The following is a 23,023-nucleotide window of genomic DNA, read 5'->3' on the forward strand; positions in this document are numbered from 1 at the left end:
TGAGATGACCAGCAACAGAAAGGACATCATGAAACAAGCACAAGGAAAGAAGACAAGATGGCTTCTCAATTTTTCCTGATTTGTTCTCAAGTCCAGCATAGAAACTTATTTGCAAGCTGAGGTATTAAGTGGGGAGCACCTACTTGTGACTGGGCAGGGCTTTGAATGCCAGCACGCTGCTCCTGGATGAGGGACATCTCCCCTTAGCACGGGGAGCTTCCTGGAGCCAGATGGCTGGGTGAGGTGCATCTGCTGCTGCAAGCCTAAGGTTGCACTGCTGGTGGACACAGGAGCAGACAGATGTGTTAGAGGAGAGCTCCCGTGGCAGGTACCTGTTCCAGCTGGCCTGGGCCATCAGACAAAGAAAAATGGACAGCTCCTCCAGAAATCCAGACTCCTGGCACTGTGAAAGTGATTTACAGCTGTAAATAGTTCCCTTCGGCCTAAGTCAATGCTGCTTCAGTAGAGCAGCTAAGGCTCATCCCTAAGGTCCAGAGTGAAACTTGCATGGAAGTCTTTTGGATCTTTATAGCACGATGAACCGAAGATAGAAGGAGGGAATCAAAACTACATCTTCTGTGTAAAAGGAGAATTACTTGTTATGAACCTTAAATGCTCTTTAATGTTTGCAAGAAAGTACATAGGATCAAAAGTTCTAGTAAGATCTGGTTTCAAAAAGCTGGGATTAAGTCTTTCTAAGCTAAAAACATGTAAAAAAAAAAAAGTGGTAAACTACAATTGTTTTGTACACCTGGCAATGAAGGAACTAACTAATTTAAACATTGATCTTACAAGAATAACGGAGGCTGCAGTGAATTTGCCATCTGTAATGACACCGAGCTGACAGAAAGGACCTGCACCTGCAAACAGAACTACATTGGGGATGGATTTAAGTGCCGAGGCAATATCTTCCAGGTAAAGTGCTGCACGTGTTTGCTGTCCCTTATCTTTAATACAATGTTACTTATTACAATGGTTGTCTCTTGAAACATGCCATTTTTTTTCTTGGACAAATTGGTAAATCTACTCCAGGATTTGAAATAATCCCAATCCAAGGAACCAGGAATAGGAACAGGATGCTGCAATATAAACTTACCTGCCCAGAAAAAAAAATCAAACTGATGGACAATCGTTATGACTGCAGTGCTAGGGAGATAATACTGGTCTTTTTAGGTTTAAAAAAAAGCCTGGAAGCCTGTTCTTTGCTAGAGCAAGGTAAGAACTGAACAGAAGCAGGCAGAGGGACAACATTTATTCTAAACCAGAAGTTCCCTTTCTTGTCCGAGTGCTGCATTTGTTTGCACTCCACAGATGTTGCCTCACATTTGCAGTACTGTTACAAAGTCTTGTTCTTGATTGCAGGAACTTCTCAGGGACTCCAATACATCTAGGTTTTATTTCCACTTAGAGGTAAGAAAAGGTTGAGTGGGGGGATTTTCTGGGGAGGTAGAGGCGGGGGTATCCCTCCTTTTTTTCCTGGGTTTTTTTTTGCCTCAAGGGTGTCAGGAGTTGGGGAGTGGGCAAGAATCTGGCACATACCAACATCCTTCAACTTAATTGGGACTGGATTTGGATACCAATCACTAATATTGGAGATACTCTAATTTAAGCTTTTAAAATGCCCTAAAAACCTCTAGAGTATTAATGATCAAGACCAAGATCCCAAGGAAAAGTAAGGCCTCCAGACCAGGCATAAAACAAAAGCTTTCACACATTCACAGTCTGAGATCTGCCAGCACATCTCTCATGTGAGTGAGCAAAAACCACTCTTCTATTACCCTTTCTGCATTTCCAAACTGTGATGTTGTTTTCAGTTACCCTCCTGAAACATCACAGGATGCTCTGTGTGTTGCTACATGGCCCATGTGTACTGCCAGCTCTCACTGCTTTTTGGAGACTGGCACTAGTAATTCTCTGTTTACCCTGAGCATTAGGGCGCAAACCTGTACACTGGCCTGCTAGTCCAACAACTCATATTTTAGGTTCAGTTCTGCTACCATGGTAGATAGCAGGACGGCTTCCTCTCACTTTAGCAGAGCTCTCTTGTTATTTTAGTTTGTCAGTGGTCACTGCAAAGTGCCGTAGGTTCATTTGCACCTCCTAACAGTAACTAATCTACTTCTAGGCGTGAGCAACCACGTATCAGCTAAAAGCATGTACAAACACATGCATGTTATCCACTCTTCCTTTTCTCAAGATGAAAGGGTTTCTTCGTCCTCCCTTGCCCAGGGGGGACTAGTCCTCTCCACCTTCCCCTATGTTAAGTGTTTGTTGCAAACTTTCCCTCTTCTTCTCCTGTTTGTTATTGCAGACTAAACAGAGATTTGGCTATAAGCCGAAAGAGCAGAGAGAAAAGTCTTCCATTTTATACCTGTGGACAGAGGTGGCAGATGGGACGGGGAAAGAAAGTCCGCACTGTACAAGAGAGTTTCTCTCACCCTTGCATTGCAGTGAAGGGAACCCAACACATAGCAGCAAGGGGCTGCAGGCACCACCTCCCACTCAGCAGGGCTGTCCCCATCGTTGTGTGACATGTGACGTTCAGCACATTAACAACTCATTACTGCTTTGTCCTCTTAAATTTGGCAGGCCTTGTCTATCAGAGATATTGCAGGCCCTGGCCCTTTCACTCTGTTTGTACCTCGCACAGATGTACTAAACAGCGACCCACGAGTAAGTAAGAAAGCCAGAATTTTTTGGCGAGCTGGCCATGAGTTTTTGGATTCAGACGCCTTGCTCAACTCCTCCACTTCTCCAACTCCTCCTTCTGCTGCAGGTCAAGGACTGGATTGCCAAAGGAGTGATGGCTCAAGTCCTCCGGTACCACATGGTGGGTTGTGCCAGTCTGTTGTACAACGACCTGACAAGAATCACCAACATCACCTCTCTCCATGGGGACCCAATACACATCACCTATTCTCAGGTAACAGCAGGAAGAGGCAGGGGACATAATAATAGAAGTCTGCTCTCATCCAGCTTGTTTTAAAAACCTGACTGGTTCCCTTTCCTCCTCTGATGCACAAAAAAGAATAAACACCATTAAAAGAAGATTGCCCATGCAGCTGAAGTGTTCAGCACTTATGTGCTATGCCAAGAGTGGAGTTGTACAACCCTTGCTTTGACACAAGTTATTTCATCCTCAGACTCTGGCTTTATGAGCATGATGAGAGCTTCAAAAACCAAAGGGCAATTTATTAAAACTGAAGCTGCTCTTTGCTGCAAAGAAAGGAAAGAAGAAATTCAGCATCAGCCTCACCCTCACACAAGGTTCCACAGAAAACATGTTTTTGTTGCCGTTCCAGAACTCACTGGTTTTGAACAACAATGCTGAAATCATACTCAGTGATGCTGTTGGCACAAATGGCGTGATCCATGTCATAAACCAAATCCTGGTCCCATCACGTATGCAGGATTTCCCCCTTAAGAAGGTATGTGCAGCTCATTGCCATTCTCAACCCAGGGGCTTTTCCACAGTTACTGTTAGATATAGAAATCATGTGAGTCACCAAAAAAAGTTATACTAAAAAGACCTTATACAAACATCATTTTACACTACTGAATAAATTGAATGTTATATTTAAAATTCATTCAGGAATTACAGTTATATTAAGAACAGTATAAACAGACTTCTGCACAGGGCTTTTACAGTGGCTTTGATTTCATAACAAGTGACTTACGGGGAAAACAAGCTAATTATCTGCCTTTTAAATACACATATAATGTATTTATTATATAAATTACTGAAATTCTCTTCTTTGTAGGAAAGCCTTAAGATGGTTGCAGCCAAACATGGATACATCCTGTTCAGCAGTTTGTTAGAGGTAAGGACACAGAGACAGCAGCCATTGACCAAAGGTTTTAAACACTTTTTTTAAAGACAAAAGCACAGACATAGCACATGGTATCACTGGCAGGATAGTGTTCAGTGAGCCAAAGGGCTCACAACACATCACACAACAGCCCTGGTCACCATATATCCATCTCCCACAGAGGTGAGGAGTTATCAAGCAGAACCACAGCCACCTCTCCTCACCCCATTCAGCTCTGTCCTACCATATGTCAAATTACATGACAAGGTTTGACCCAAGTGTGACTTTTTGAACCCAAAGTTGGGCTGTCAGCCTGGTTTTCAGTGAGCAGCCGTGGGAGATGAAGCACTTCTGAGAATTCAGTCACGTAACTCAACTTGGGCAGCTCAACTCAGGCATCTGGTTTTTAAAGTCATGGTGTTTGCAGCCTGGTGACCAGGCAGCCCACAGGTCACTGCATACCAGTTATACCAGACATTCACCCCAGAGGGTCGATGTCATCCTAGATGGATCATTAATCCTCCACTCCTGTTTTTGGTCTGTTGCAGAAAAACAACCTGCTTGGGCTGATCAACGACCCTATCCACAAACCCGTCACACTCTTCTGGCCCACAGACACAGCTATCCGTGGGCTGCCACAGGAGCAGCAGGACTTCCTCTTCAAGAAGTCCAACACTGACAAACTGGCACAGTACCTCAAATTCCATGTTGTCCGTGATGCTGCAGTAAGACCTTGCTTCTTAGGAGTACTGCCAAGGCCAAGACATGCAAGCCCAGGCACATGCATCTCCCCTGTTTCCTTCTCAGGTGCTGGCCTACCAGCTCCCCAGCTCCACCTCACTGAAGACCCTGCAGGGCTCCAACCTCAGCGTTAGCTGTGGGGATAACAGGGAGATTGTAAGTGTTTACTCTGCCGGTACACTTATCCCTTGCCCCTGCTGCAGGATCCACTCATGCAGACCCTACTGTGCCTGTGTATAGCCTCCAGAAAGGGTCAGTGGCACCAAAACTCATCTGGTCTTCACCAGTCCATGCCAACAGCCACAAAACCAGGGCAGTCACCCCAATAGATTCACTAAACTAGGTGGTTTGCAGGACTCCTGGGAGCTGTTGTTTTCTCTATTATAGCTGCTGTAGGATGCTATTTGTTCAAAACAGTTCTTGGTTACCACAAAACTGAAATACCAGCACATTTTAACTTCTCCTACAAGGAATTACACAATGCAAAACCATGAAGATGAACCTAGCTTTGACAGAAGCCCCATAAATACAGCATCTGCATGAAACCTCTGGTTTGTAAGCACTTACAAGCCAAGATTGCTGGTATGCATACAGCCTATTAAGCCAGAGCAATGGCACATTTTTCTTTGGAAATTTATCAGATCATACCTGGCAAACGTCTGCCTCTAAAAACATAGAATCATAGAACAGTCTGGGTTGGAAGGGACCTTCAAAGGTCATCTAGTCCAACCCACCTGTCATGGCCAGGGACGTCTTCAACTAGATCAGGTTGCCCAGAACCACATCCAGCCTGGCCTTAAATGTCTCCAGGGATGGAATATCCACCACATCTCTGGGCAACCTGCTCCAGTAATTTTCCACCCTCATTGTAAAGAATTTTTTCCTCACATCGAGCCTGAATGACATCCAGCCTTAGTTACACGACTATGCCTAAATGTGCATAAGGTAAACCTGTGGACATAGGGCAGGCATACTCTGGCCCCTTCAGGAAAGGAAAAAGATCTGCCCATCTATGAGGTTATAGCATTCATTTATAGGAAGAGAGGTCCCCAGATTGGTTTCAAGCCCCTACAGCTCTCAGTGTTACCTACAGGGTAGTCTGACACACCATCTTCCACCAAGAGCATTCCTACAGGGGGAGGATTATCCCCAACTTCCATTCAGACCCTGGATTCAGCCTGGCCCCAAGCAAGGCTGCCTCATTACTCGTCATGCCCCTCTCCCCATCCCATCTCTCAGGGCGCCCTTTTCCTGAACGACAGACAGTGCAAGATAGTGCAGCGGCAGTTGGAGTTTGACGGGGGTATCGCCTACGGCATCGACTGCCTGCTGACAGACCCCAGCCTGGGGGGACGCTGTGACAGCTTCTTCACCGTGGATTTCATGGTCAGTCCCCTTTTTTGGTCCCCCACCCTGGCAAAGACACAGCCCAAAGGCTAAACTCTGTCCTCACAGAGACTGGGGCCACACTCGCAGCAGCTCTGGCACTACTGAGATTAAGACCCACCACTTCACGCTGGCTTCGTCTGCCACACTGGTTAGAGCTAAGGTCAAGAAGTGCAGCATAACACCTGAAAGATACACAACAGAAATCCTGCATCCACACTAAGCAACACACAGGACAAGTGGTTTCAGTTAAGACCATCTTAGCAAGCCCTGCCCCATTTTCAGTAAGAGCAGTACCTTACAAATGCAAACATAAATTTGAGCAAGGACAGATCTTCCTATCATGCTTTTAAGTTAGTGCAAATTCACACTATTAATCTGGTCATACAGCTACATTTACAAAGTTTCCAGTTATAAAGGAACACCACCGCTGTCCCAGCTGCACAGGGTATTAAGGACACAAGACAGGGAACTGCCTAGTCTGTTAGGCTCTCAGCCTGGCACATTTCTTGCTTTCACAGAAATACCCTTTAACACACCTGAACTGGTGCTGTTAGCATGGAAGTTTCCTCTGTGAAGTTCGATGCGTCCCACAAACAGAAAGCTCTGAAACCCACTTTGAAATGGTTACAACACCAAATTTACTTCACTTTAATTCAAATATATGAAAAAATTACCTAGAAGTAAAAAACCTTTTATCTAGTTCATCTTAAAAAACTTATTAGAATTTGCATCTCAATTATAAACCAACACTTGTGTGTATTCCATCTGTTGAAGTTACCTTTTTTCATGATTTTGTTACATGAAATCAAGCAGATACCGTTACCAGATCAGGTCAGCACTTCCTGGAAAGTAATCATTTACCTCGATGCCAAATTTGACATCCAGATCTGATGCAGCCCACATCAATATTTGTTTGAAGAACTTTTACCATCTCTTCCCTGCTTGTTTAAATCCAGAGAAAAGTTTCTTCTTCCAGAACTTACATTCTGGTACCAAAACTATTTTCTTGCATTTCACGGCACTAAATATTTGCAACTGTTTTGTTGTCATTCTCCTCTCTTCTTTCTCCGGAGGTTTTTATAATCTACTTCAAGTGTAATAAGCCTACACTCTGCTCAATTTGCTGCCCTCCTAAACCAGACTTCTTGTCTGTGTCAAGTAGTCTTTTGTTACTGCTATTTTAATACACTTTTTTTTCTTCTTTTCCATTTTGTACAACAGGGGCATTGTGTTAGCTGTTTCAGTAGTTCTAAATGCCCTCCCGGGACAAAACCAAAGGTAATACATTAAAATCTTGCATTTAAGCAGTCTAACCTGCTCTTCTCTGTACTTCACAAAAGCAAGCTAGAATAAGTTGCTTTGAAAAAATAAAGAGAACCCTCAAAAGTGAAACCACACTGTTAAGTGATGCCATAAAGCCTCAGGGACAAAACTGTCCCTGGGCAAACACCCAAGTGCTGGTGTTGGGGGATGTTTGTTAGTCTCGCACAGCATCTACTGTAGTGAGCGCTTTGGTTAACTTTGGAGCAGCCCCTCCATCTTTATTAATGGTGTTTAGCAAGCTGGGAATCAAAGACAAGGTGGTGGCTTCCCACCTGCACTCTTCACACATCACATTTTGATTCAGTGTACATCAGAAACTGTGATTTAAAGAGGGAAAAAACCCAAACCTCCACACAGCACTCATCTTCCTATGTTTTTCCCCTCTCTCTGTGCTGGCACATGTGATGCCCAGGAAGGAATCCACTGGTGCACATATGAGTCCTATGGCCTGCGGAGGGATGGCTGCCGTAGGAACTGCTCCATGGTCATCCACACGGCCAAGTGCTGCAAGGGCTACTTCGGGCCAGACTGCCAAGGTAGGACCCCCCTCCCCACCACCAGCCAAACAGTGAGAGCTGGGGTAACGGGCATGAGGAGAGACCAGCCATGGGGTGGCAGAGCTCAGCTGCAAGAGCTGAAGTACACAGAAAGTATTATGGCTTTTCCACTCCAGATAATCTCTTTCTCACAGCAAGTTTTAAACTCCGTGTTAGTAGCAAACTAAATGAACACTATAGAAAGTAAAGACTGCCCTGCTATAACCAAGCCTATCCAGTCTTAATGGGTCACCAGCTGGAAGTCATTTCAGCACAGACATCAGGTTTACAACAGTGACCAGAGACACAACTCATGACTACTCAGCCATGTGCAAGTGCACACACCACTGAAGTAAGCTCAGAAATTGTTGTTTTGAACAGTGTGAGACCATTTGGGAGGCTTTGTCTCCAGCTGTTTGTTAGCAGACACTAACACAGTGTGTTCCTTCACCAGCTAGCTCCATGGGGTAACAGTGCTGAGGCCCTCACCAGGGTACACAGCGTCAGGATTTCTCTGGTGGACAGGTCCAGTAGCCCTACTGGCTCACTCTGTCCAGGTTTCACAAGCAGAAACATGCAGGTCCCATGCAATTTTGGCCAGCTCAGCCTAAACTGCCCCTTGGGCTCACACCAGAGAGATGCATTTACAGGCATTCCCCCGTTCATGGATTTCTACAGAGCAATAAATAATGAACAGTGACAATGAATGAACATGCACTTGAGCTAAAGAGGCACTATTTTTCCCTCCTTTTTAAACCTTTCAGCTTGCCCTGGGGGCCCAGAGACCCCATGCAATAACCATGGCTCCTGTGATGACGGGTACAGTGGGACAGGAGAGTGCCACTGCAACAGCGGCTTCAATGGGACTTCATGTGAGCTGTGTTTGCCAGGCAGATACGGCTTCAACTGCAGGCGTAAGTTTTAAGTTCCCTTTCCATACCAGTAGCTATGTCAAGCCCAAACTGTTTTGTCAGCAGTAAGTTTTTACGCAAACAGGGAAACGATTCCCACTTTCAACACCAACGTTCTTCCTGGGTGCTGCCTCACACAGACAGATAGCTCAGGGTCTCAGAAAAGAGGAGGAGAAGGCAAGGGGGGGCAGAGGCTTATGTGGCTGTCTCTGCAGGGCTCCTCTTACATTTACATGGCACATAAGTAACAAGGAATAGAGGCAGAGCCTCCGTCAACATTCATTTTCAACTGCAGCACAGCCTTCTCCCCCATCACCATAAAGGTTAAGACAGCCTTTTAGCAATGTGGTTCCTCAAAGATTACAGAAGGTCAAGGCCATGCACTGCTTTTGCAGAAAAGAAGAAAAAGGGCACCGAGATGAAGGCATTTTGTGAAGAGGGACGGCAGCCAGAAACTGCTCAAATAATCCACTTTGCTGTGGTTTTAAATGTAAACTAGGTGGAAGCTAATACTTACTTACTGCAGCTAGTAAACTAGGATCAATATCACCCTTTAAACTCAAATGTTTTCCTAACATAAAGCCTTCAGATAGAAGCTACAACATTAACCCTTCCATTCTAACTACTTGCACCTGTAGTGCTCATGAGGAACACAGGATGGGGGATTATAGGCTAGGTATACTTGGGGTGTAGGCAAGACAACAGGCATGGACACTAATGCTCAGCGTTATGCTTAACTACTATTTATCCATTTTATAGCACACCATAGCATAAACTGTGTGAGCTGTTAGTCTGAAACACAGATTGTGGTATCTAAAAGAAAAAAATTCCATAGCTCCTTCTTTTTGATGCATATTTATGTCGGCCAAAAATTAGCTAATCAGGTTAAATGAAATAAATCCAGTGAGTGAAGCTTCTTTTCAGTAGGACAGGTTTTCACAGAATTGGTTCCACCAATCCCACACCATTTTCCTCTTTAAATGACAATATTTCATTAAGAGAGATAAGGCAAGAAAGGATGCTACTTCATTACATTATAAAACAGAGAGCCACAAATAACTCTTTAAGAAGGACTCAGCATACAAATTATTGAAGGGACAAAAGAGTGGGGGGAAAAAACATCACCTATAGATTAAACTAGCCCCTCATGCCTCAGTTTACAGGGCACACCCCAAAAAAAAACATGTAACTTGACCACATTTTACAGCAAACCTCACTAACCTCATGTTTGGCTTTCTTCCTCAGGTAGACCTTCTCCCACACAAAAACCAAAGACCCACCCTCCACCCACTTATACCTCCCTTTGGCTTCCCCACAGCTAGCAGCTGCTGCTCATTAGGACAGAATGAAGCTGGGTCTTCATCTTAGCCATTAACTCCTTCCTGCCACAGTCCTTTGTGAAGTTTGCTGCTATACCACAATGCAGATCAATACTTGGTTTCATTTTCAGAGGCATGTTGAATTAATGCCATCTATAAAATTATAGGATTACAAGATAATTCAGATTGGAAGGGGCTTCAGGAGGTCTTTAGTCCAACTCCCTGCTCAAAACAGTGTCAGTGCTGAGTTCAAACCAGGTTGTTCAGGATTTATCCTGTTGGGGCTCGTAAACCTCCAAGAGTAGAGAGTACCCAGCTGCTCTGGCCAGTCTGGTCCTCTGCCTGACTGGCCTCACGCTGAAAAACCATGAGGTTAGACTTATCTAAATTATTGCCGGATAATACTACACCTAAATCGACAGCCTGGGTGATGTTTCTCTAGAGAAAGCTTCTCCTCTTTCCCAGCAGCAGCTCTGTAAGTGATCCCTCTGCATTCCTTTTGCAGCCTGCGGATGCAAGAACAATGGGCAGTGCGATGAAGGATATTCAGGAACAGGCCGATGTTTCTGTGAAACAGGATGGACTGGCCGGCTGTGTGAAACCAAGCTAGGTCTCTGCCTCCTCTCACTGGACTCTGTCGAATGGAGCCACGGGTTGAAAGCATTTGCAATTCAATGGAGGGTTTGTGTAAAGAGGGAGAAAGGGTTAATAACATCCAAAGCCCTCAGAGGACACTAAGGGACTCTGCTCTGGACTCGAAACAAGTCCCTTTATCCCTCTGTCTCCTCCTTTGTGAAATGGGAATATGAGTGCCCACCTCCCCCGTGAAGGTGCTTGGGCTACATGCAGGAAGGTATCACCTGACAGCTAAGCAGTCAGAAAAGTATTCTTACAGGTTCTCCAGTCAGCAAGACGGGTATAAGAGCTTTTCTTTATGCATGAACAAGGGCATTGCGATACAAATAGCACTTTCATCCCAGCTCTTCTGTCTTCCCCATAGCTCTACCACCAGTGTGTTCCCCGAGCTGCTCTGCCAACGCTGTCTGCAGGGAGAACAACACGTGTCAGTGCAAGCCCTTTTACAACAGGGATGGGATCACATGCAAAGGTGAGTGCCCCCTCCCATCCACAGCCTGGCTGTCCCCTCTTGCGTATGCACATGCTTGCAGTTACCGTCTGGTATGAAATGTTGGCTGTCAAACCTACAAAATTCCACAGTGCAGCATGCAAAACAAATTTAGGATATATACAGATTAAGCTGTTCTAAAACAGGCAGCTGACTCCAGCAGGAGTATGAGCAAGAAGTGCACTTCAGTCGGGTCTTGGAGACTGCAGAGTTTTAAGCAGGGTTTCCCTTGCATGGTTTTCTTTGATGATCTTAGGCAAGGCAGTTCCACAGTTCCTCACTGCAGAAACTTTCATTTTTTCTGAGCCAGGCACCTTGTGTCCTCCAAAGTCATCCTGGCAAGAAGTTTGCAGGGTGGTGCCATGCCTCTTAAATCAAGGACATCCTGACAAGGACTTCAGAGCCCTAAAGGACAGCCTTTAGGCTGGAACAGTTGGGGATTTTGCCAAACAAGTGTTCTAGTATTTGTAGAGTGCTTTTAAAAAGTGATGGAGGTGGTTTGTTTTTCATCCTGTCTAAAAGCAGACTTTATTCACTCATTTTCTTTTCCCCATGCAGCTGCAGACCTCTGCAAACAAAACAACGGTGGGTGCCACAAGATGGCTGAATGCACACAGCATGGGGTGCAAGTCTTCTGTAGCTGCCAGAAAGGATACAAGGGAGATGGCTTTGCATGCCTTCCAATAAATCCTTGCGCTGATGGGTTCAACGGAGGCTGCCATGAGCATGCCATTTGCACTGTCATAGGACCTGTAAGTTTAATGATTTCACAGGATCACAGACTGGTTTGGGTTGGAAAGGACCTTAAAGATCATCTAGTTTCAACCCCCCTGCCACAGGCACAGTCACCTTCCATTAGACGAGGTTGCTCCAAGCTCCGTCCAACCTGGCCTTGAACACTGCCAAGGATGGGGCAGCCACAGCTTCCCTGAGCACCCTGTGTCAGTGCCTCAGCACCCTCACAGGGAAGAATTTCTTCATAATATCCAATCTAAATCTCCCTTCTTTCAGCTCCCCCCACTACACCGTGCTCGTCTGGAGTACACGTGGCCAAACCCCAGCAGTGATTTTCAGTCACTGGAAAACTGCAACGCACACACAGACAAACACATGCAGTTCATATCTCTGATCTGTAGCATGCTCCCTCTGCTTACGCTCCTTCTCCTTATGCTCCTCTTTCAGTCACCAGCGGGAAAATACAAGGCATTTCTTCCAGGTGCCAGCAGAATTCTCTTCTCTGGCTGGATCACACTCCATACCTCTCAAAGTCCCTGTTTTCCAAAACAACCTTTACATAGCTCCAGCTTACTTTCCACATCAGTTTGGTAACCTTTCAGCTGAGGAGTGAGAAACAGTTTGAAATCTTTGCTCTAGGGAAAGGAGTGCTACAGCAGATAGGACATTTTGCATGGGTAAATCCCCTTCTTAGCAATCCCTGACCAGATATCACTATTTGCAATAGGAGTTTGTTGGATTGAGGCTAAATGTATTTTGGTAAACCTAGGGACAGCTGGGAGAACAGTGTCACTTGCTGGTTGGCTGCGCTCAGCTTAAAATGCTCTGCAGCCCCATGATAAGAATTTCTTGGCCCACATGGTCAATGTTGTTAAGGAAAACTTGTGCCAGCAACTTGATCCAGCATTTATACTGGTGCTTTCAGGATCACCTGTCCGTTCCATTTTGGTGGCTTGTCTGATTTGTCTTCCAGGAGTTATCTAGAAAAGCCTTGCTGCTAACCTGATGCTAACCAACCATCACAATCCCTTGTCACCAACTGCTGCTTGGTTTATAGTGCTCAATTACTATCAGTGGGCTGCTAAATTCCTTTCATGGAATTTAGCTTCCATGCCTAGTCATTTAAATATTTTGCCATCCCTTTTTGTTAATTACATGTCATATAATTTTCCAATGCATGTTATTAGCTTTGTGGATGGAATTATGCTTTGGTATTAATTCAGCAAAGCACCCGAGCGCATGTGTAAATGTTTTGCTTAGAAGAATAAATGCCAGTGTCTGAGGTTGTGGTCTGTTGAATCACAGTTGTTAGTAGCAACTTTCCTGTTTGTCCATTCCTGGCTATATCAAGTGAAATTTTTCCAACAGTTTAGAATGTTGCTTGAAATACCACTTTTATGTCAGCTAAGTACTTGGCTTGGCCCTTTTTATTCTTTCTCTGACCAGGACAAACGCAAGTGCGAGTGTAAGAACAACTACATCGGTGATGGGCTGAACTGCTCCGTGATGCAGCTTCCGCTCGACCGCTGCTTGCAAGACAATGGGCAGTGCCACCCTGACGCTGACTGTGCTGATCTCCACTTCCAAGGTGAGGGTAGCATGCCATGCACACCACAGGACAGGGACATCCTCATCCCTGTGCCATTGCACTGAAGCCAGTGGCCAGGATCCTTGTGTCTGTAAGCACAGTCCTCTACCTGTGTCCCCTTGAAACAATGAGAAGATTAAAGTTAGAACATGTGCTTACATACTTTGAGATACGAGATTTATGAAGCAACAGACGAGGGCATTCCAGGTTGGAATGTTACCCCTAAGGGATCAATCTGTTCTAACTACTTCTCACAAAATTTGTGAGTTTGGGTATTTGTGTGGCACAGTTGACTGCATCTAGCCATGAAAACCCCTTCAGGAAGAGCTGGTTCTTCTCTCTCTTTGCAGATACCACAGTTGGGATTTTCCACTTACGGTCCCCACAAGGGCAGTACAAAATGACTTACCAGAAGGCAAAAGAGGCCTGTGCCAATGAGTCAGCCACCATTGCTACGTATAACCAGCTGCTGTATGCACAGAAGGTGAGGTAACCCCACTGCGGGAGGAGATCCCCGCAGCAGTAAATGGGGAGGGAGGAACAAGTGGGCTGCTCTGTGCTTCTAAGCTTCATTTTCCTTCCTTTCCTTCCCCCATGCTTCAAGGTGTGTTTGGCTGGGACCACTTTTCAGACTGTTTATTTGTTTTATGCCTCGTCATACAGCAATGAAACCAGTTACCAAATTCTTGTTTCCAGTGATACTGGGGTGAGATGGTAGAGCCAGACTTACAGAATGTTTTCATGGGGGTTTTTGTTACTAGCACTTCTTAAAGAAGTGTACACTTCAGAATTATGCTTAGATTCATGTATTTTCTTTTTGTAAAGCTCCAGGAATCTTTTTCCTCAAATGCTGTTAAGTTAGCAGAACCATTTCCATATTCTTTTCCTTAAGAGTGTTACAGACGACATGTTGCTGATGTTAATGGGATGAGCACCACGTTGCTGATGTTAGCGGGATAAGCACCACACCTTGGGTTTGTAAAACTTGTTTTAGAAGAGTGGGTCAGACTGTGCCTTTCCGGCTCCTTCCCACCTGCGAAAGGAAGAAAGGCACTCACTGCTAAAGGCATCTTTAGCAGAATGTGACGCTGGACCACAATCAGCACATAAACCTCCTTCTGCTGGCCGAGGAGATGCAGACTACAGGCAGAGCTGTGCCCTGGGCCCCATAGTCTAAATATTTCCCTCGAAGCAGCAAAGTTGGCAGCCAGGCTGGCTCCAACACTCCTGAGGGCTTATTTTCTGTGTTGAGCTGGTCTGTCAGCCCTTCCAACGCTGACAAAAGGTGGTCTGTCACACAAAGGGATTGCACATCCCCTTTGGCTTTCACACACACATCTGATCCTGCCTGGCTTTGGGCCCCGGGGAAGCTTTTCTCACGGAAGGCTCCTTTGGTCCTTACTTTTGGGGAGCCACTGACTTCCAGAGGGGGCCATGTCTCTCCAGCGCCTTGGCACAGAGCTCAGCACAGAGCAGGCTGCAGGATGCATGGATGGACAAAACCCCATCAAAAGAGTGCTGGCAGGTCAGGTTCTGCCTGAACACCCGAGGGGGATTGTTCATTTCTTCACAGAGCTCCAGTCCCACCACCCAGCTTCTCCCCTGTGCTTTTCCCTATGGCTGTGCCCCTGCAGGCAAGGTACCACTTGTGCTCTGCCGGCTGGCTAGAAGGACAAAGAGTGGGCTACCCGACCGCCTTCTCCTCCCCAAACTGTGGCTCCGGCTACGTTGGCATCGTGGACTATGGCACGAGAGTCAACCAGAGTGAAACCTGGGATGTCTTCTGCTACAGGGAGAAAGGTAAGAGGGTCCTTTGCTGCATCCCTCTGCGCAAAGGGAGCAGCAACCCAGATTGTGGTTCTTTTGGTCAACCACAGGCTGCTACATGACACTGCAAGACACTCTGCCTCTTTTTAACTTTAAAAAGAACAATAATCTATTGCCTGCAAGTTGTTTTTCAGGGCAGCCTAAAACAGGGCATTTGCTATCCATATTTGTACCTTCCAGAGGTGAACTGCACCTGCAAGCCTGGCTACGTGGGGGACGGCTTCTCCTGCAGTGGGAACCTGCTGCAAGTGCTGATGTCCTTCCCAGCGCTGACAAACTTCTTGTCGGTACGGCCAACAGCAGGCACGTGAGCAGAGCAAAGTAAGCTCTGCCACCAGGTTGTGTCTCAATGATTGCTTTATTAGCACAGCAAATGCAGGTACCACCACCACACTAGCAAAGCAAGGTGGAGTGGCCTACATACATACCATCAAAATCAGAACTTAGTTGATATTTTTTTAATTACTTGCTCCAAAGAGGTTTCATGTTTCTAAAACTCTTCAGAAACAAAATGCTGCTGCAGCTTTAGCTTCACACTTTTTTCAGCTAAAAAGAAGGGTGAATAGCAGGTCAAGGGAGGTGATTCTCCCCTTCTACTTTGCTCTTGTGAGACCCACCTGCAGAACTGTGTTCAGCTCTGGGGCCCACAGCATAAGGAGGATGTGAACTTGTTGGAGTGAGTCCAGAGGAGGCCACGAAGATGCTGAGAGGGCTGGAGCACCTCTCTACGGGGACAGGCTGAGAGAGTTAGTGTTGTTCAGCCTGGAGAAAAGAAGGCTCAGGGAGACCTTAGAGCAGCCTTCCAGTGCCTAAAGGGGCCCTACAAGAAATCTGGAGAGGACTTTTTACAAGGGCATGTAGTGATAGGACAACAGGAATGGCTTTAAACTGAAAAAGGGGAGAGTTAGATTAGATATTAGGGAAAAATTCTTCCCTGTGAGGGTGCTGAGGCACTGGCACAGGGTGCCCAGAGAAGCTGTGGCTGCCCCATCCCTGGCAGTGTTCAAGGCCAGGTTGCACAGGGCTTGGAGCAACCTGATCTAGTGGAAGGTGTCCCTGCCCATGGCAGGGGCTTGGAACTAGATGATCATTAAGGTCCCTTCTAACCCGAACCTTTCCATGATATGATTCTATGAAATCAAATGCTTCTGCAGCTTTAGCTTAAAGAAGATTCTGTGCCCAACTACTCCTGGATTTTTAAGTGTCACAAGGAGCATGCTGCTTTGTAGTTTTATTGAACTGGTGCTGGGGAAAGGCAAAACATTAAAAGGGTCCTTTTCTTGCCACTACTCAGAAAGATATTGTATGTATAAATAGCCTCACAGACAACAAGGGCCAAATCTTGCAAGTCAGTTTAAGATGTGCTTGTCAAATCTGCAGCTAAAACTAGGGTTTGAATACAAACTTCTTCGTAATGTCACTCCAGAGGTGCTTCATGGCTAATAACAGAAAGCTTCTTTGTTCTTATTTATACATAATATAAATTATCTTTCCAGCTCCTGCACAGGAGCACACAATTGCTCTTTAGTAAAGCTGGATTTTGTTTCTGCCTAGGACATCATGGCTTACTCCAACAGCTCTAGGAAGGGGAGAGAGTTCCTGCGGTACCTCACAGACCTGTCAGTGCACGCCACTCTCTTTGCTCCAAATGACAGTGGGCTAAGGGAAAATGAGGTCAGAGGGGTTTCTTTTCTCCTCATTTTAATAACACTTTTTAAACAGCCATTATGTGTTTCTGCATCCTGGTGAAATTTAAGCTTTTAAGAATAAAATCTTAGTATCTTAGTATGACATGACTTCTGTGTAACCTCACATAGTGTAAACTGTGCTTCTGAAAGAGGCGAGCTCATAATTTCCATTTCTCTCCCATGGTTAGGAGTGCAAGGTTTTTGAGTGTTTCAGTCATTATAGAGACTCTTCCACCAGGGATTTTATTTACCCAGTTATAAAGGACTGCCTGAGATGAAGTCTGTCTGCCTTGCTAACATCAAGCCCCGTTATTTGAAGAAAGCAGTGCACAGCTTTGGTATTTCCAGCAAATACATTAAAGGCCTCTGTTCCTGCTTTCATTTCTATGCTTATTTCTTTTTCCTCTCCTTCAATCAAACACTGTCTCAAACAATTCACATGGGTTATGCCCTGGCTCGCACCTTCGACCTATCTCTGAGGCTCATCTCTTCAGGTGATCATACAAAAAGAGTAAAATCCTTTCTCCTACCAGAATCAAGGTACTGCCTGCTGCAGGGCCAGCAGGGACACAACAAGATCTCACTGTTCACACCCAAATTTCCCAACAGCCTCTACCCCACATTGCACTTGCAGCATTAAAAAGCAAGGAGCGAAAAAGGTCACAGACACTTAGCCTATAGGTAAATCCAGAGGATTAGTGAGATCAGTTAACATTCCTTGTATATTGCTCTCATTTGCAGACACTTTCCGGGCGGGACATTGAGTATCATTTATCTAACGCCAGCATCATGTTTTATGAGGACTTGACCAATGGAACCACTCTTTTGACTCGTCTAGGTGAAAAACTCCTCATTACAAACACCAGGAACCATGAACACCAAGCCCCCACCACTGAGCAGGTACCTTTTTAATAAATCTCCCATCTTCATGCCTTGTCCCCCCTTATGGAAGGAAGCTGTTCAGGTGGCCTGCAGGAATGGCAGGATGGGGATATGGGCATGATTCAACCCTTCTCTGAGCCTGGCAGGATTATGGGAGATGGCAGTGTGATAGGAGAAAAGAGGAGAGCAATGGTTTATCATCAAAGAAAGGTGCTGGCATTTGTAAAGTTTCTTGGTAACTTTCTGGGAGGGTCAGGAGATGCCAGCACAGCCTTGCTCAGAACAAAAGCAGACAAAACAGTGGGTTTTATTACTATTTTAGTGGGTTTTAAACACAAAATTTTGTATCCTTCTTGCAAATGGGAAGTATCCTTTGACATTTTAGGGGAATACCTCCTTTGAAAACACACCCAACTTTTCATTTTCTATTAAGAAAATACTCACTGCTCAAGCATTTCAAATTGACCTCTGTGACAGCAACCCCTTAAGACCACAGCTGGGTCTCTGCTGTGAGCAATGCTGTATAGCTGAATATGAAAATAAGAAACCCTGTGTCTGTGGCCTTGCAGTTAAAATGTGCCCTACAGAATGGTGCTGGACTCAAGGGAGTTGAATGCCCAACATTCCAACCATGGGGAGGGATTTTCATGCATACCAACAAGAAGGAAATAGGTGTTGCAGGAAGAGGTGCACAAACAACTCATCTGTTGCCTTTGCTCCCTTCCTCCTTCCCCTTTCAGAGAAATCCCTTGGGCATGAGAATTACCATTTACATTTTTAAAACCACCCTATACTGCAAGCCCAGTAATCACATTAACATAGTACACCCTCATGAGAGACAGGGTGCACCAGCACAAGGCTTACCTGTATCATTCATTAGCATGCCAGAAGCTCTTTTGGATCTCTTTGATCTGACATTTGAGTTGAAGACATTCTCCTTAAGAAAATCCTCCTTTCTTCAGAAGCTGCCAAGGGGAGGCTCTGAGCCCGTTAACACAAATCTTGTTCCTGCTCTTCAAAGCTGCTTGAAGATGTGTAGCTTTTCTTCCTCCCTGGAGGGCCTGAGCAAGCCTTTGGTTCCCCCAGCTGCAGGGGAGCTCGGTGGGGTGCCACGGTGCCTTTCCGCACATGCTGCAGGCAGCCAAGCACCCACCAGTCCCAGCACATCAGGTTGGAGCCCAGGACCCTGGCAGGGCAGTGCAGGGCTGAGGGCGAAGGACATGGAGTGACTCCCACATCACTACAGTGCCACCACAGCTAAGCCCCGTTGTCCCTGGGCACAGAAAGTGGCCATGCGCTCCAGCAGCAGCGTGCCACTTCATGCCAGGGGCAAGAGCGGGTTCTGCCCACTGGGGAGAGACCATTTTGCTAGGATGCAGTTTTAAAGCAGAGTTTGCATTAGTGCAGATGCCCATGAACTCGCCCTCCCAAAACACAAGTGCTGGAGGGACTCAAGACCAGCTCAAAGCAAAGTTTAGAGAAGCGTTGGGATGGCAATGACTGATCCCACCCCTCTCCCTTCCTGATAAGCTACTAAATGGGACCACCTTCCAGTAACTGCAGCGGGGAAATAGTCTCAAGGTTTATTTCAGTTCCAAAGGGAGGAGGGTCAAAGCTCAGCTCTCACTACTCTTTTTCCTGGCAGAGCGAGATCAGATACGTGGACAGGAGTGCTATTGTTGAGTGGGATATACTCGCTTCCAACGGGATAATTCATGTCATTTCAGAGCCTTTAAAGGCTCCACCAGCACTAGTAAGTAGTGATACTTTTTGGGGGTGGTAGGAGGTGGCTGTGGCTTACATCATCCCAAATTCATTGCTGACATCCATATATTCCCAGTCTTCCTCCTATATACGCAGTTTTGGTTTAAAGGATTACTTCAAAAGAAAATCAGAAGTTCAGAACAAGGTGCCAGTGAAGCTTGTTCAAAATGTTTCCATCTGAACAAGTTCCCATATTTATTTTATATAAACAAAATAAAAACTCCATTTTACAATGGAGCTCATTTCTATAATGGAGGTTTTATAAAGTTCCATTTCAGTTCTTCCAAACAGCTTATAAGAAGAGTTTTTTACTCTTGGCTTTGTGTTCATTCTTATCCAAAACAAGGTGTTTTTAAAACAGGTATTTTTTGCCTGCATGCTCCGTAATTTCAAAACCACAAATAAGATGAAGCTGTAGTAGAGGCAATGGCCAGTACCCCAAAAAATCTAGCCTGCAACTACTATCAAAAGGCTGTATTTAACTGTCTCTAGGGGTACCTGTACCAGGAAACTCGAGCACAAGAGCAGTTAAGGACTAGGGCATATCGCAAAGGGACACTGCCTGTGCTAGGGTGCTGGAAGGTGACTAGTGCCCACCCTTAGCTCACTTACCCTCTCTCTTGCTTCCAGGCTCCTCTCCATGCCGCAGCTGGGACAGGGATATTCTTTGGCATCTGCCTAGTTACTGGAATTGTAGCTTTTATCGGGTATTTTTACCTTAGGTTCAGGAAGAGAAACACAGGCTTCCAGCACTTCAAGGTAAGCTGCAGACCAGAATGCAAAGCAGGGGGGCAGCACTTCCCCTGACCAACCACACCTCCCATTTCAGCCTCCAGTTTCTTGTGTTTTATGAATCTAGAAACATTCCTGATCACTTCCCACTTGAACTGTTCAGACTAAAACCCAGAGAAAACAGGGAGGGCTCACACACTCGTCCTGGGCATGTGCTTACATTTGCCTACTGCTCCCCCAGACCTCTCCCTTCCAGGGTGTCCAATGGGCTCCTGCCCTCACAGACACTTCCAACATTAAAGACTGGTCAAAAGCTTGTTTAACTATGCAGCACAAGTGCAGAAGGCTTTGCCTTACCAGAAGCCCACTCTTTGGGAAGCAGGGAATTACAACTACTGAAAGGGCACCTACCTGTTCTCTTCCCCCTCTTCTGTGCCATTGCTAACAATTTTGCTGCTCTGGAGATTCAGTTGTTTGATAGGAAAAAGGCCAGATTCAAAAGACAAATTGAAACAACTGCAGGATTGAAAAGTGCAAATTCTTAGACTGATGCACTCCTGTGCTTGCTTTCTCTGAACTAGTCTCACATAGAGTCATGATGATGCAAAACCAGCCAGCAACAGCCAAGCTACTCAGAGACCAGGGATAACCAGAAAAACCCCAATGTTACAATATACACAAGAATCAATCCAAAAGGAAGTCTACCTAGAGGTAACCAGACAACCCTTCGTATTCTAGCCAGCCTCTGCGTGTAATACGGATCCTCTAGAAACAAAAGCCAGGAGCCAGGGGAAGCAGTTGTATTTTTATATAGTTGCAATGAGAGTCCTGAGGTACCTTTTACCCCAGGCACAATGTCAGGGCAACCCTTCCTCTTCCAGTCTTTGCTGAGGCTTAAAAACAATAATGAAAAGGAAAAAAAGATCCCCGTGTTAAGTGATCAGAGATAATACTACAACCCAGCACACAGCTCATGCCCAGAGACACTGATTTAGGTGATAAAACCAGTTCCATCACAGCATTGCACCAGTTGGTAGTAAAGCTTAAGTGCCCCACTTAATGCACTGGAGGAGGGTGGATTTTAAGCAGGTTTGTGTGATTTTGTGTAGTCAAAAGATGACACTGACATAACACCGCTGGACAAGTCACAGCCTTCAAATATCACCAACCCCTCATATGAAAGTTCTTCTGCACCGACTCCACCAGAGCCTACTTACGATCTTTTCTCTGTAAGTGTTCATTTTGATTTGAGATTGAGACACAGCTAACATAATGGTAAAAGGGAATGACTTTATGAAAGGGAAATGTCCGGTTGGAAAACGAAAGAAAAATTAACTTGGGAAAACAACATTCAGGTACTTGGCTTTTCTGCCTCACCGCTTCTAGAAATCAGGTAGCCTCACTTGCAGCAAAATTGAGGCTGTGCTCTATAGCTGAAACTCAAGTCAACCTGCAAAGAGAATTAAATTGGACTTCAGATGCCACAGGATGCTAGTGGCGTGTCTATACAAGTTTAAAAAGCCTTCCAACTGTCTTCCCTTCTCCTAGCTGCAAAGGCAGCTGAGTGCCATGCTAGTACTCCAAAGAATCTGAAACACAATGGGAAGGGGGCTGGCAATCAAGGGGAGGAAAGATTGAGTTAATCCAGTATCTGCATAGCTTCAATGGTCTAATTTAGCAGGACTATCACGTACATGCAGAGTCTAAATCAAAAGAAACCTTTTTGCATCCACTAAAAACACTTGTTTGGTGCAAAAATACCAGGTGCAAACTCTGCCATCTGTATGACCAAATTTGCCAAAAAAGTTACTTTCATAATGCAATGTTCAAGCCTGATTTTCCTTTTCTTCTGTCTTACAGGATTTGGATGACCAGCAGCTTGTGATGAGCGGCCCTCATGATCAGAATTAAAGACTGAATTTGGCATTAGTCAGTTATAAAACACATTTCTATTTACACTTACTGTGAAAAACATCACCTACTTGTTTCAGGGAATAAACTCTCATTACAAATTAAAACCCAAAAGAGCACAGCTTTGTTTAAGATGCAGTCTGCAGAGTTCAGTTTACCAACCTACAAGTGTTGGCTGTGTCTGAGCAATACCAACTAGAAGTGCCAAATGCAAAACCTGAGTCTCAACTAACCCACCCAGAAGCAGACACTTCCCTGTGAAAAGTAGATAATTTTAACTAGTCTATTTAACTGCTTTTATTCTTCTTCTCAGGCTTTAAAATGGCCTCAAACACACAGAGCTGCTAACTAGGCAAATATCCTAGATTTGCGAGTTCTTCAGCTCCAAGATTTCATTTGGCTCAGTTACATCTAGAACTGGCAAGTGTGAAACAGAACACGTGTTAAACCTGTGTTTTTAAGCAGAGGGGATTTTTTGCCAGTATACTTTCTTGTAAGGCTTGCAGCAGCAGGAAATGCAACCACCCTGTCTGCCCGCCTTACCTCCTCCAGTTTTTCTGTCCTTCCTCAAACTTGAACTGACTTATCTCACCTCACTGCACAAAGCGGAAGAAAAGTAATCTTAGCTTTAGCAATGTGATGTGAGAGCATTCCAGTAGTAATCAATTTTTACTTGAGCCATTTGTGTGGAAAGTGGACAATGAAGATGAACATACCCCGGCCATGCTGTGTCCACATGAAG

At 45.3% G+C, this 23,023-nt stretch overlaps 1 protein-coding gene across 1 annotated transcript in view; it reads left to right on the forward strand.

Moving 5' to 3' along the window:
• STAB2 (stabilin 2) overlaps positions 1 to 22,410 on the forward strand; it is an 82,285-nt gene extending 59,875 nt beyond the window's left edge. Inside the window, exons 45-69 of the mRNA XM_030479129.2 lie at positions 796 to 915; positions 1,363 to 1,410; positions 2,590 to 2,673; positions 2,777 to 2,923; positions 3,303 to 3,428; positions 3,762 to 3,821; positions 4,358 to 4,534; positions 4,617 to 4,706; positions 5,790 to 5,936; positions 7,161 to 7,217; positions 7,675 to 7,798; positions 8,563 to 8,712; positions 10,534 to 10,638; positions 11,029 to 11,136; positions 11,713 to 11,906; positions 13,336 to 13,477; positions 13,828 to 13,961; positions 15,112 to 15,277; positions 15,485 to 15,591; positions 16,859 to 16,978; positions 17,734 to 17,892; positions 19,520 to 19,627; positions 20,269 to 20,397; positions 21,480 to 21,599; positions 22,231 to 22,410. Of these exons, the coding sequence (XP_030334989.1) occupies positions 796 to 915; positions 1,363 to 1,410; positions 2,590 to 2,673; positions 2,777 to 2,923; positions 3,303 to 3,428; positions 3,762 to 3,821; positions 4,358 to 4,534; positions 4,617 to 4,706; positions 5,790 to 5,936; positions 7,161 to 7,217; positions 7,675 to 7,798; positions 8,563 to 8,712; positions 10,534 to 10,638; positions 11,029 to 11,136; positions 11,713 to 11,906; positions 13,336 to 13,477; positions 13,828 to 13,961; positions 15,112 to 15,277; positions 15,485 to 15,591; positions 16,859 to 16,978; positions 17,734 to 17,892; positions 19,520 to 19,627; positions 20,269 to 20,397; positions 21,480 to 21,599; positions 22,231 to 22,281 (2,973 nt within the window). The 3' untranslated portion in view covers positions 22,282 to 22,410. The remainder of the gene's footprint in view (positions 1 to 795; positions 916 to 1,362; positions 1,411 to 2,589; positions 2,674 to 2,776; positions 2,924 to 3,302; positions 3,429 to 3,761; positions 3,822 to 4,357; positions 4,535 to 4,616; positions 4,707 to 5,789; positions 5,937 to 7,160; positions 7,218 to 7,674; positions 7,799 to 8,562; positions 8,713 to 10,533; positions 10,639 to 11,028; positions 11,137 to 11,712; positions 11,907 to 13,335; positions 13,478 to 13,827; positions 13,962 to 15,111; positions 15,278 to 15,484; positions 15,592 to 16,858; positions 16,979 to 17,733; positions 17,893 to 19,519; positions 19,628 to 20,268; positions 20,398 to 21,479; positions 21,600 to 22,230) is intronic.
• The last annotated feature ends 613 nt before the right edge of the window (positions 22,411 to 23,023 follow it).

The sequence above is a fragment of the Strigops habroptila genome, chromosome 3 (genome assembly GCF_004027225.2).
Source record: "Strigops habroptila isolate Jane chromosome 3, bStrHab1.2.pri, whole genome shotgun sequence".
NCBI classification, from domain to species: domain Eukaryota; kingdom Metazoa; phylum Chordata; class Aves; order Psittaciformes; family Psittacidae; genus Strigops; species Strigops habroptila.